A 13952-nucleotide genomic window follows, 5' to 3' on the forward strand; every position below is an offset into this window, starting at 1 on the left:
ATAGCAATCATTTACACTAGTGCCCAAGAGGAGCCCATGATTCTTGTAGTAAAAAGCTAGGAATATATATAGGATCTTCATGCTAAAAAAAAAAAAAAGTATGGATATACTAATACTATATAATATAATAATAAAAATAGTTTAGTAAACACAATTATGTCTCTTACCATACAAGTAAAAACCATTTTCCTACACAAATAAAATGAACAAATTCAACAAACTGTTCCTCTCAAAACCCAACCCAACACATCTCTTGTAAATCATCTCCTTGCTCTATAAACACTTCCTCTACCCAACACAATACTGAAGTTACATTTGTGACCTCTGCACATCCAGTGTTTTAGAAGCGAACATTGCAGCCCATGGCTTGTTCATAGGCACCGGCGCTTGGTGGTTCTGAGCGCGAGTGGCGTTGACTACTGACGATGAGGACGAAGAAGATGATACAGCTACGCGCTCGCATTGAGGGCACATTGTAAGGGTTGTTGGAGGGCTCATGTTCATGTAAAACTGTGGAGAAAGTTTCAATGCTCTAAGCTCACTAACTTCTTTCTGCAAACGTCGGTTTTCATCCGTTAGATTTTCGCAGCAACGCTTCAAATACTCACAATCAACTTCGGTTTGCTTCAACTTAGTCCTGAATCAATCAAATCGAGCAATAACATCAAGCGTAAATATTCAAGTCATCGTAAATCTGAATTAGTCAGACTTCAAAAACTTAAATTAATACCAAGAATATAGTAAAGCTGTTTTTTTTTTTACAAATATGATACATTTATGTTGTTTGATCAAAGAAAAATGGGATTAATTTTTCTAGTAAAAATTAGATTATTAGATAATTTTTATATTTTAAAATGAAAAGTACAATACATGCACACGTGTATCACCCAGACAAGATTGATTATATCATAATTTTTGGATTTTAATAATGGAACACTTACACGTGTCTCCATAATAATATGGAAGATTCATGCTACAAACGTGAAATATTATTCCTATACCAAAAATACCCTTGAATCTGTAAACAAATAACATACCTTGCCCTTCTGTTCTGAAACCACACCTCCACTTGTCTTGGCCTGAGATTCAGCTGTTTTGACAGAGCCAATTTTTGCTTCTGAAATATGAAAAATTCATTTAATAATTATTTCGCTTATCTTATTTTTTAAAAAATAAAATGCAGGATCAAAGTTTTAATATCAAAATTTATGGTCAAATGAGAGTTACTGCACCTTTGAATTTGTAAAATTAAAATTCATTGAGAAACTACATTTTAAATAAAAAACAGAAAAATTGGATGAGAAGTAAATGGTTTCACAGAAGTAAAAAAAAAACAAAGGTATTTCCAAAACTACCCTTTATCCACAAGGTTATTTACGAAAATTACCACTCACCGGATTAAGTGTGTTATGCTCCTTGAATGTCTCTTCAAGAACGGCAGCTTGCTCCTTAGACAACCGGAGTTTCTTCCTTGCCGCCGCATCTCCGCCGTCGTCCTCCAGTGAGCTGGTGGCCCTTTCCCCTTCGTTCTCTTCTCTGTCATGACTCCTCTTTCCACTCACACTAGAAACAGTGCTGTTAGGTGAGGAAACCATTAACACCTGATCTTCTTCTTCATCTTCTTCATCATCACACTCTATTATCATCCTCGCTGGTTCATTCATATCTATTCCCCCTCTTACCCTTTCTCCACCTTCATCTTTTCTCCCTGCAAAAAACAAAAAAAAATTTAAAAAATTGGGTTTTTTGTTTTGACCGATAAAACAGAGCATGCATTCATCAATGGCATCAGAGCCATGATTTAAGAGGGGTTACATAACTATAAATAGATAAAACATAAACGTCTTAGTTAGCTCAGCCCATGGAATCCATGAATAAAACAAAACAGAGCAAAAAAAAAAGAATCTTTACAACTTTTACCTGAAGAAACTTGATGATGATGCATGAAAGGCAAGAGATTCAAAGGTAAAGAAGGTGTAGTTTTATGATTATTCTGAGGGCAACTCATGATTCCTAAGCTCAAACTCAAACCTAAACCATCTTCTTTTTCACTACTCATCTTTCTTGCTCTGTTTTTTTCCTCCTCTGAGAAAACCAAAAAATTCCACTATTTTTTTCTTCTTTCTTCCCCTTTTTTAGAAGAGAAGAAAGAAAATGGTGGTTTTCTTGCTATGGGGTTTGAAATGGTGGTGGGGGTGGGGTAAGGGAGGAAGAGGGGACAGAACGAAGAGAAATGGGGTGTTCCCTTTTGTAGCAGAAGAGTTACAGCTTTTTTCCTTTGGCTAGTGCAAATACAGTTTGTAGGATAGGTCAGAAAGATTCAGAAACCATAAATATATATATGAAAAATTGTATTATTATAAATTTAATATAATATAATAAAAAATATAAATACCGAACGTCAAATAAAATATATAAAAACGATTTTATTATACGGAAGAAGAATGAAAAAATGATGACTTATGTCAGTGGGTATTGGGTCAATGATGATGATAGAGATTGGTTTTGATTAAGCTTGGCTTTTTCTTTGTTTTTTTCTTCTCTAGATGTTTTACTGTCTATTTATATTTTGCATAGAGAGGGCCCTATTTTTAACCGTGGTTGAAAATCTTTTCAAAATTGAGAATTGACTAAACGTAACTGAAGCTATTTTTTATTTTATTTTTATTACAGTAAAAAAAAAAAAAAACTTAATATTTTGCTTTTATGAATCATCTGTTTTCTTCCTGAATTGTAACTTCTCATTAAAAGGTGGCTTTTTTCTAGCGTTGACTGTTGACTAATGCGTGCTTTCTCGTGAAACACTTTTTCTCAACCCACGCGCTTATTTTTCTCCTCAACTAAGCGCGTGAGTAGAAAAATATAAGGATAATATAATAAATATAATTTTTTTCCTTTCACATAAATATTTTAATAAATAAATAAATTATAATCACGTTAAAATATAATCTTAATTGCACTAATTGTAAATTAAATTAATTTACTTTTACGATAATCTTACATATAATTTGAAGATAAATGAAAAATATTATACCTAACTTGTAATTTATGTGATATTTGAAACTGTTATTTAAATTTGTAACTTATAATTTATCAAGTTAAACTATTAGAAACAAAACTGACCAATGTTACTAAAGCAATTAATAATAATTATGTTATCGTAATTATATGTTTTGAATATTGTGGGGAGTAGTTAATGATTTAATTAAGAGTTGTCAAAATTTATCATAATTATGTGTTTGAATAGTGTGGGGAGAATTAAACGCATAAATAGCTCCCTTGTTTATGTTACACAAATAATCTATGTAATGACTAATTACTTCACTATATTTAATTAATAAGTTTGCATTTAAACTGCGAGTTACAACTTCAACTTAAAGTTTCTAGACTCAGTCTTATAATATTTGTCCGCTTTTAATTTTATACACTTTTTTAAATATTTTAATTTGTGTTATATATAAAGAGAGGGGTAATTATTAATGATATTTATCAATTAGCCCTCTTTATAAATGTCATCAAAGTCTAAAATTTAGTGATATCGAATATTATATCAATTAACTAGTGTTGATAAAAAATTTAATAGGCTTTATTAACGTGTAGATTTATTATCGCTAAAATTTATTTATTAGAACTATTCTACTTATTTGATCTCATTCTTCCGTGGGAAAATGAATCTCAAGTATCTCATTGTTATATATTTTCTAATTTAATTTTAGTTTTTATTTTTAATAAGTTTAAAAAGGACTTGAATTTGAGTTTCCTTTAAGTATAAAAATGTTTTTGTTGTAAATTTTTTACTTTTAATATAAAACTTTTTAATATAAATTTAAATTTACTCACACTTTAATATAAATACTGAATATCAAATTAAATAATGATATATTTTTTTAAAAATACCAAATATAATTAACTTTTAAGTAAAAAAGTTTGCTTTAAAGGGTCCCAATTCTTTTAATTGTGAAACATTATCTAGCAAATCCAATATATGGCAATATCACATTATTATACTAGAGTATGAAAAATATTGTGGAGTTGAGCTAGACCCACCATATTATTTTGTGACAATTTGACTTCCAAAATAAGTAGAGGATGATAATAAAAACGAAAAAATAAAGCAATAAAAAGAGGAAAAAAGTTTTATAAAACTTTGTGCTAAAAAAAGTTAGAGCCAAGCAAATTGGAAGAATCCAAAGCCAAGAAAGAGACTCAAGTTTTTAAAATATATATTTTTTTTTAAAAAAATAATTTGAGAAAAATCGTAAAAGACAAGAAAAGTATCACGTGATGAAGCATGGAGATGTTTAGTCCACGTGGCATTACATGCAGGGTGGGACCCACTGCACTCGTGCGTGTCACATTGCCTCCGACAGTACACATCTGTACAATCATTGGATACTCTCTTCTACACGAGTATTTCCTTTTTTAAGTACTAATCCACGTTCACGTTCGTATCAACTATGATTCACATGTATCAATAAATTTTTATGTTATGAAAACTTTCGTAGTGATGATGGTTTGTGTTTATATTATTATAAATGATGATTAGTAATGGATGATGATTTGAAAATGAGGATAATTACGTAAAAATAAGAAGATAAGTTATAAACATCATTTCTATAAATTATTTGTACTTTGTTTAGATCAGTGTTACTCGTATATTATTTCATATTGTATTGTATGATAGATATAATGTTTTGCTAGATTGTATTGTTAGTTGTTGTTTAATAGCATTTTGATTGCTTGATTTGATTGTATCGTACTGTATTATAAGTTACAAATTTACTATAATATCCCTAATTATTTTAGGGTAAGAGGTTTGACTAGATTTAAATAATTAAGATAAAGGATAAAATAGTATTTTGAAATATTATGTAAAGATATAATTGGAAAAATAAATTAAGTAACTATGAGAACACACTAAATTAATTGTTCCATAAAATAGAAATTTTCATTATTACGTAAATACGAAATTTAATAATACAATACGATTCATTTTAAGTAACAATCAAAACAAACATTATAGGTATAGTAACTATACAATGCGGAACAGTGATTCAAACCTAATGTTAAGTAAATGGAGTATTGTTTTCTTTGTTTTAATTTATGTGGTTTATTTTCTCTTAGTCCATTTTCAAAATTATTTCATTTTTATATTTAAGAGGTACTAATTTTATTTTTTTTATTTTTAATGAAATAATTGATAGTTGTAAGAGTCAGGTCCATCCCTGTTTGAATTTTTGGTCCATGCTCCAGTCAGGCAAAGAATGTTAGAGTGAGTAAAAGTAACATTGAGTGGGAATTGATTTGATGGTCACCTTACGTGGATTTGAATAACCCCCACATTGGTTGTGTTGTGCGGAATTTGAGATAATACGAGAAAATATAAACGCGAAAAACAAGACAACAGATTTACGTGGTTCACCAATAAATTGGCTACGTCCACGGGAAGAGAGGGAGCAGTTTTATTATGGAGAGGCAAAAAACAGAATTTCTGAATAGGGTTTCCCATAGCGTCTATATATAGTGCTAAGCTACGCCCTAACAGGCTTGGGCCCAAAATACATAATTGACAGATAATTAAGGGCCCAATTCAAGGCATTCAACAAATCTCCACCTTGACTTGAATTCTCCAAACAGATTCTTCAGACGCACTATGATAGTGCCAGGCCTCCCCCTCTTCCTCAGAATTGCCCCGCAGGGCAATTAACAGCTTCTGATGTTGAGCAAGTCCAAACAGTGTTGAAACTTGCTCTGTGGAACCGGCTTTATGAACATATCAGCAGGATTATCAGCAGTTCCTACTTTCTTCACCTTGATTCTCTTCTCACTTCTCAGAAAATGATACCTTACGTCGATATGCTTGGTTCTCTCATGATGGACTTGATCCTTGGCTAGACAAATTGCGCTCAAACTGTCACAATACACCGTAGCCTGATCATGATGCAGACCAAGATCACTAACCAGCCCTTTCAACCAAATCCTTTCTTTTGCAGCCTCTGTCAAGGCCATGTACTCCGCTTCCGTAGTAGACAAAGTCACTGTAGGTTGCAAAGTTGCCTTCCAACTGACGACAGATCCTCCAAGGGTAAACACATAGCCAGTCATCGATCTTCTTGTGTCAACATCTCTAGCATAGTCTGAATCAGAATAGCCAGTAACCAAGCACTGAGTATCACCTCCATAAATGAGACCAACGTCAGATGTACCTCTAAGGTACCGGAAAATTCTCTTCACAGCCTGCCAATGTTCTCTCCCTGGTTGTCCCATGAATCTGCTCACTACACTGACTGCATGTGCTAAATCTGGCCTTGTACAGACCATAGCATACATCAAACTTCCTACGGCACTGGCATAAGGGACTCGTGACATATACTCCTTCTCTTCTTCTGACTGTGGAGCGAACATGGCAGTGAGATGGATATTGGCAGCACTGGGGGTATCAATGGGCTTAGATGAAGACATGCCAAACCTCGCCAAGACCTTCTGAATGTAGCTTCTCTGTGACAAGAAAAGTTTCCTTCTCTCTCTGTCTCTAATGATCTCCATCCCTAAAATCTTCCGAGCGGCTCCCAGATCCTTCATCTCAAACTCAGCACTAAGTAAACCCTTCAGCTTCTGAATGTCATACTTCTTCTTTGCAGCTATCAACATATCATCTACATAAAGCACCAGATAGATGAATGAATCATCATTGAGCCTATTGTAGTAGACACAACAATCATATGAGCTCCGAGTATAGCCCAACTTCACCATATAGCTGTCAAACCTTTTATACCACTGCCTTGGAGACTGCTTAAGTCCATATAAGGACTTCTTCAACTTGCAGACGTGATTTTCCTTCCCTGGAACTTGGAAACCATCCGGCTGAGTCATGTATATCTCTTCCTCCAACTCTCCATGTAGAAACGCTGTCTTCACATCAAGTTGTTCAAGCTCCAGATTCTGATGTGCAACTATCGCTAGTAACACTCGGATGGAAGTATGTCTGACCACTGGTGAGAAGATCTCATTATAGTCCACTCCCTCTCTTTGGTTGAAACCTCTGGCAACAACCCTGGCTTTATACTTGACTCCTTCTGCTGGTGATATCCCTTCCTTCTTCTTGAAAACCCATTTGCAAGTAATAATCTTTCTCCCCGAAGGCTGTATGACCAGATCCCATGTCTGATTCTTGTGTAGGGACTCCATCTCATCTCCCATAGCAGCAAACCATTTTTCAGAATCAGGACTTAAAATGGCTTCTTTGTAAGTAGACGGCTCAGATGTATCTACCTCTTCAGCAACCTGCAGTACATAACCCACCATGTCCTCAAAACCATACCTCGTAGGTGGCCGAACTCCAACCCTCCTTGGCCGATCTTGAGCTATACTCTGATGGATATCTGATGGCATAGATTCTGGAATATCAGTTTCTGTCTGTGGCTCTTGATCCTCCTCTTCAGGTTCCTTTAAATCTCTCTCGTTCTGAATGACTTGAAACTCCACCTATTTGTCAAGACTCCCAGTTTCTGACGTAGTTGTAGGCTTCACAATGGTTCTAAGCAGAGAACTTTCATCAAAGACAACGTTCCTGCTCATAATAACCCTCTTTTCTGCTGGAGACCAGATTCTGAAACCTTTCACTCCATCTCCGTAGCCCACAAATACTCCCTTTTTAGCTCTTGGTTCTAACTTACCTTCACTGACGTGATAGTAAGCCGTACAACCAAAAACTTTCAGATTTGAATAATCAGCAGCTTTTCCTGACCACATCTCCATAGGTGTCTTGCACTGTATGCCTGTATGTGGTCCGCGGTTAATCAAGTAGCAAGCTGTACTAACCGCTTCTGCCCAGAATCTTCTATCTAGCCCAGCATTAGAGAGCATGCACCTTGCTCTTCCAGAAGTGTTTGATTCATCCGTTCAGCTACACCGTTCTGCTGTGGTGTATTTCTGACTGTACGATGTCGAGCAATCCCTTCATCCTTACAGAATTGATCAAATTCAGACAAACAGAATTCCAGCCCATTATCAGTTCGCAACCTCTTTATCTTCTTCCCTGTTTGATTTTCCATCAAAATTTTCCACTCCTTGAACTTCTGGAAGGCTTCACTTTTATGCTTCATCATGTACACCCAAGTCATCCTTGAGTAGTCATCAATAATGGACACAAAAAATCTGCAACCTCCCAAAGACTCAACACGGCATGGACCCCAGCAATCAGAATGGATATAATCAAGTGTGCCTTTTGTTCTATGAATGGCCTTTGGAAACTTGTTGCGATGTAGTTTTCCAAAAACACAATGTTCACAAAACTCTAGGCTCTTAACCTTATGACCAGCAAGTAAATCCTCCTTTGACAGAATTTGCATCCCTCTTTCACCCATATGACCAAGTCTCATGTGCCATAACTTAGTCATATCCTTCTGGTGAAATTCTGACGATGCAACATGGGCTGAACCTGTAACCGTGGAACCTTGTAGAAAATACAAAGTACCACGCATGACACCTTTCAGAATCAAATTTGAACCCTTCCAGACCCGCAAGACTCCATCTTTTCCCGACCAGCTGAATCCCTTGCTGTCCAAAAGACTGAGAGATATCAGATTTTTCGTCATCAATGGAACGTGCCTGACCTTGTTCAATGTGCAGAAGCTACCGTCATGTGTCCTTATCTTGATCGAGCCTGTCCCAACCACCTTGCAGATAGAACTGTTGGCCATCGAGATGCTGCCTCCGTCTACCTGCTCATAAGTCGTGAACCACTCTCTCCTAGGACAGATGTGATAGGATGCCCCAGAATCAAGAACCCACACATCTGAATAATGAGTGTGCTCATCCGCAACTAGGGCAATATCTTCTTCAGAATTGGTGTCTTCTTCAGCAACAGCAGCAGACACTGATTGTTTTTCCGATTGCTTCTTTTTCTTCGGACAGTCAAATTTCCAATGTCCCTTCTCCTTGCAGTAATTACAAACATCATCCGGCTTTGCACCCTTCGACATCGGCTTATTTTTCTTTCCGCCGTTTTTCCTTCCCTTTCCGCTACTGGTGAACAGACCGGAAGGCTGTATGTCCGTACTTGTGCCGTTAGCCTTATGCCGTAATTCCCTGCTATGAAGGGCCGATCTGACTTCTTCCAGTGACACAGTATCTTTCCCAACAATGAACGATTGAACAAAATTCTCAAACGACATTGGGAGAGATACTAACAGAATCAGGGCAGCATCTTCATCCTCGATCTTCACATCGATATTACGCAATTCTAATAACAAAGTATTCAATTGCTCTAAGTGTTCCCTGAGTTGTGTACCTTCAGCCATTCGTAAACCGAATAGACGTTGTTTCAGAAGCAGCTTGTTGGTTAGAGATTTTGTCATGTACAAACTCTCCAGCTTCAACCACAGACCAGCAGCAGTCTCTTCATCCGAGACTTCCGTGATGACGTCATCCGCGAGACACAGCATGATCGTCGAGTGCGCCTTTTCCTCCAAAATCGCCATCTCAGGAGTAACGACGGCGTTCTTGTCTTTCGACAACGGCGCCCAGAAGCCTTGCTGTTTCAACAAGGCCCGCATCTTGATCTGCCATAAACTGAAACTGTTCCTCCCTGTGAATTTGTCGATTTTCACGTTCAAAGCAGACATCTCGAATTCTCCAAGAACACCGATTAACCGAGAGGCTCTGATACCAATTTGTTGTGCGAAATTTGAGATAATACGAGAAAATATAAACGCGAAAAACAAGACAACAGATTTACGTGGTTCACCAATAAATTGGCTACGTCCACGGGAAGAGAGGGAGCAGTTTTATTATGGAGAGGCAAAAAACAGAATTTCTGAATAGGGTTTCCCATAGCGTCTATATATAGTGCTAAGCTACGCCCTAACAGGCTTGGGCCCAAAATACATAATTGACAGATAATTAAGGGCCCAATTCAAGGCATTCAACAGGTTGGACAATAGAATGGTGGTCTCTTTATATGGACTTGAGCAATTCCTCCCTCAAGAACTAGTTTTCGAGATTGAGTTAGACACATATATCATATCTTTACATAATATCATGGTTAGATTCATTTTCGTTTGAATTTTCGATCCATATTCCATTGTAAAAGGATGTTAAAGTGAGTAAAAAGTACACACATTAATTGAGATGGTCACCTTATATGAATTTGGATTTGGACAATCTCCCCCCCCCCCCCCAAAACAAAGAATCAACTTATTAAACTCATGTTTCATATCGTTATATTAGTCATATAAATAATCTAAAAATACAAAATTTATACCACAAATTTTAAGAAAATTCGTTCGTGTTAAAATTGTGTCAAAATTAAAAGGGTACCACATCAATTAAACTGGAAAATTTATTTATGATGTCAATATTTTTGTTATGGGTCATTGTTCATCAACTTTAGTCAAACACATTAATGATTATAATATTTTATAAACTTGAACTTAATTAACTTTCCGACAGTATCAATTAAGGGAAAATAAATATAGTTTTAAGAATTCAGGTGCACGACAATGATTTGATGGTTTTATCCTTATTAACGAAAGTTGTTAGATTTGAATTTTGAGTATAATAGAATTAATTGAAATTATCATTTTTGAATGGCTATGCAATTTAAATTTAATACGAACTTTAATATAAACTCCAAACACAAGTAAAAATAAAATAAAATACCATTTAAAATGTATTCATCTTGTAATTTACAAACGAAAAAATGGATACAAAATAAAAAGAGTTTGAGATTTATGAACTTCGAATGTAATATAAATTATAGGTCGTGATTTTAAGTTTAGCATTTTTAAATATTATTTGGCTTGAAAATTTAAAATGGTTAAAAATATACTTCTTGTTTTACTTTAACATCTCAATTCTCATGTACGTTTAAGTTGAAATTAAACTCTATTATTATATCTTTGAATTTTTAAAAATAATTCCCAAAAGAGAGTCCCGACAAACTTTGACAAGATAATCACTATCTTCATTTTGATTTGATTTGATGTTCCCTTTTCCAAAACTATTTAGTAGTTAAAATAATAAAAAATAAATCAAAAAATTATAATTCAACTTTTTGCAAAGTTTATAATGCGCGACATAAATAATAAGCTATAGCTCATCTAATTAAAACATGCTTTAACTTATAACTTTGACTTAATCATATTATAATAATTTAAAACATTGTTTATTTTATTGTAACACTTTTTTTCGCACTTGATAGTATAAATTTGCTTAAAAGTATTTTTTTGTTAAAATATATTTAAAATAAGCCATTCTGCATAAGTTTTTATTATCCGGTCGAATTATATTATAAACACATTTGATTTGTCAACATGTTTAATAAAAATTTAAAGTTTTTATAAATCACAAGTTATAAATTAATTATTTTTGAATTTTAAATTTATAAATATTTTTAGAAAAAATGATAAAAAATTTTCGTTTAAGTTCACTTATTACCCTTATTTCCTATTAGATTATAAAATTCCTAAAATCCCTTATTTTTAAGTCAAATGACGATGATAGGCAGATATAAAAATGTGATAAAAAATGAGACGGATACAAAAATGTAAAAATGAGGCGGATACAAAAATGTGACAAAAAATGAGGCGGATACAAAAATGTGACAAAAATAAGGCGGATATAAAAAATGTGACAAAAAAAATAGGCGGATACAAAAAATGTGACAAAAAATGAGGCGGATACAAAAATGTGACAAAAATGAAGCGGATACAAAAATGTGACAAAAAATGAGGCGAATATAAAAATATGACAAAAATCTATAATGTGTCTGTCACCTTTTTATTGAATCAGCCCTATTATATATCCGTGTTTTTATATATTTTTGATGAATTTTAATCATTAAAAACTTATAAGGGACAAATTATCATTTAGCTCAAAAAAATATATTATTTATCCATATTTTTATTAAATCCGACTAAATCCGAAACTGAAAGTAATACAATACAATAACTCTATCCCCTGGCTAACAATCATGTGGTTTGTTGGACCCCTTGAGGGTTCCTATCAAATAATTGGGGTGTCATTGTTCGATCAAGCATCAAATCATTACTTTTTATATATCTTGAAAATAACTTTACATAATACAACTTGAACTCTCTATTTGGCTATATATATCCATGTGATCCTCACGTGAAGGAGGTCCCTCCCTTCTTCTTTCTTTTTGTCAGAGTATTATTTCGTATTTGATATTCGTATTGATACTTAATTAAATTTAAATTTGTATAGCTTATTATAGGGATTACTTTTAAATACGACACTTTTCAGCCAATATTAGAGATGATAAAGCAAATTCTAGCTCACTTTAATGCAAAACGGATTTGTCACACCGATTTGATTTTTTCACTTTTTTAAAATTGATCAATAATTATTTTAAGTTTCTTTTGTCTTTTTACATCAATAAGTTTGATGAATCCAAAAGATGATTTAACTTTTCAATTTTTTGACATGATTTGAAGTTTTCTTTTTTTTGGACCGACGGTTGATTGAATTAAGTGATAGTGAATAGTAGTAAATATTTCACATTTTGTAAGTATAATACTATCTATTTTCATTTTTGTCAAGATACAATTTTTTCTCATTTTTATTATGCTTAATATGTGATACACCCACAATATATTATTTACGCGAGTTGAATTTAAAATCAATGTCATAACTTAATCGTATAAGTTTGATGTTTACTGAATTCAGGTAAAGAGGTACACAACCTCTAATTATTACTCTCATTGAGTACCAAAGTCTCAAAACATAATTTGAACTTTTGAATGTATTTTTGTTTAATACTTTGTAGTAAAATATTGTTTGTTAGAAAGTTTTTTCAAAACACTAAAAAAGAGAGATTTTTGTTGTTGCACAACTTTTACGGCCCATGACTCGAACTTGGGCCGTTCAATGCAGGATAAGTTTAGGAGATGTACTAATTTTAATTGGGAAAATTATATATAATGATAAATTAATAAATTAAATTAATTGTTATAATTATTCTTTGATTTAATAGTGTTCCGTAGCAAACTGTTTGTCAGTCACCTCACTCCCTCAAATTCTCGCTCGCCACTCTCCTATCTCGCTCCATCTCTCGCTTGCTTCCTCTCACTTTTATACAAACACAGGTGTATAAAAATTGTTTCTATTTGTATAAAGCAGAAAAAATTGTATAAATACATATATTTTTGTTTTCCTCTCTCCCCTCTCCCAGATCTCGCTCGCCACTCTCCCTAATCTCGCTCTCCACCCTCGCCTCTCTCATTTATACAAACAGAAGCGAAATGTATAAGTTGCATTTCTGTTTGTATAAAGCGAGAGAAAATTGTATGTACACATGCAAATACATATATTTTTGTCCTATACACTTATAATTATACAATAAAAATACTCCCCTGCCCAGTTTCTTTTGCCTTTCTCTCTTTCTCGTTTTATACAAATTCAAATTGTATGTAATTTCTCACTTTATCGTTTTATACAATTCGATTCAATTGTATATTCCCTGCCCAAGTCTCTTTTGCCTTTCTCTCTTTCTCATTTTATACAAATTCAAATTGTATATAATTGTTCTATACACTTATGATTATACAATTCGTTTTATACACTTTGTTTTTATACAATTCTCTGCTCAAGTCTCTTTCTCTATCTGGTTTTATACGATTCGCTTCTATTGTATATGTATAGCGAATTATACATTTATATGTTTGCTATTGAGTGCAATTATGCAAACTTTGCTATAGGATATAAATATAAATTTTATGTTTGCTATATGTGAAAGTTGCCCATTTAAATTTTATTCATATTTTAAAATAATTATACATCTTACAACTGAATACTAGATAGAGCATGACCCGTGCAAAGCACAAGACCAACATTAAAGGATCATCATTTCAGAAAAAATGACGTAATATATAAAATATATAATTTTTACAATAGTAAATTATAAATGGTACAATGTCATGGCAATGGAG

At 33.5% G+C, this 13952-nt stretch overlaps 1 protein-coding gene across 1 annotated transcript; it reads right to left on the bottom strand.

Annotated features, from left to right (window-relative positions):
* Positions 1-107: 107 nt before the first annotated feature.
* THOM1 (HD-ZIP protein) lies at positions 108-2207 on the bottom strand. Its single transcript, NM_001247304.2, has 4 exons — positions 1921-2207; positions 1395-1708; positions 1038-1117; positions 108-637 (listed from the first exon to the last, which is right to left on the bottom strand). Exons 1-4 carry the CDS (start codon positions 2057-2059, stop codon positions 310-312), a joined length of 861 nt encoding a protein of 286 aa, NP_001234233.1. The 5' UTR covers positions 2060-2207; the 3' UTR covers positions 108-309.
* Between the last annotated feature and the right edge of the window lie 11745 nt (positions 2208-13952).

Source organism: Solanum lycopersicum, chromosome 1, assembly GCF_036512215.1.
Source record: "Solanum lycopersicum chromosome 1, SLM_r2.1".
NCBI classification, from domain to species: Eukaryota; Viridiplantae; Streptophyta; class Magnoliopsida; order Solanales; family Solanaceae; genus Solanum; species Solanum lycopersicum.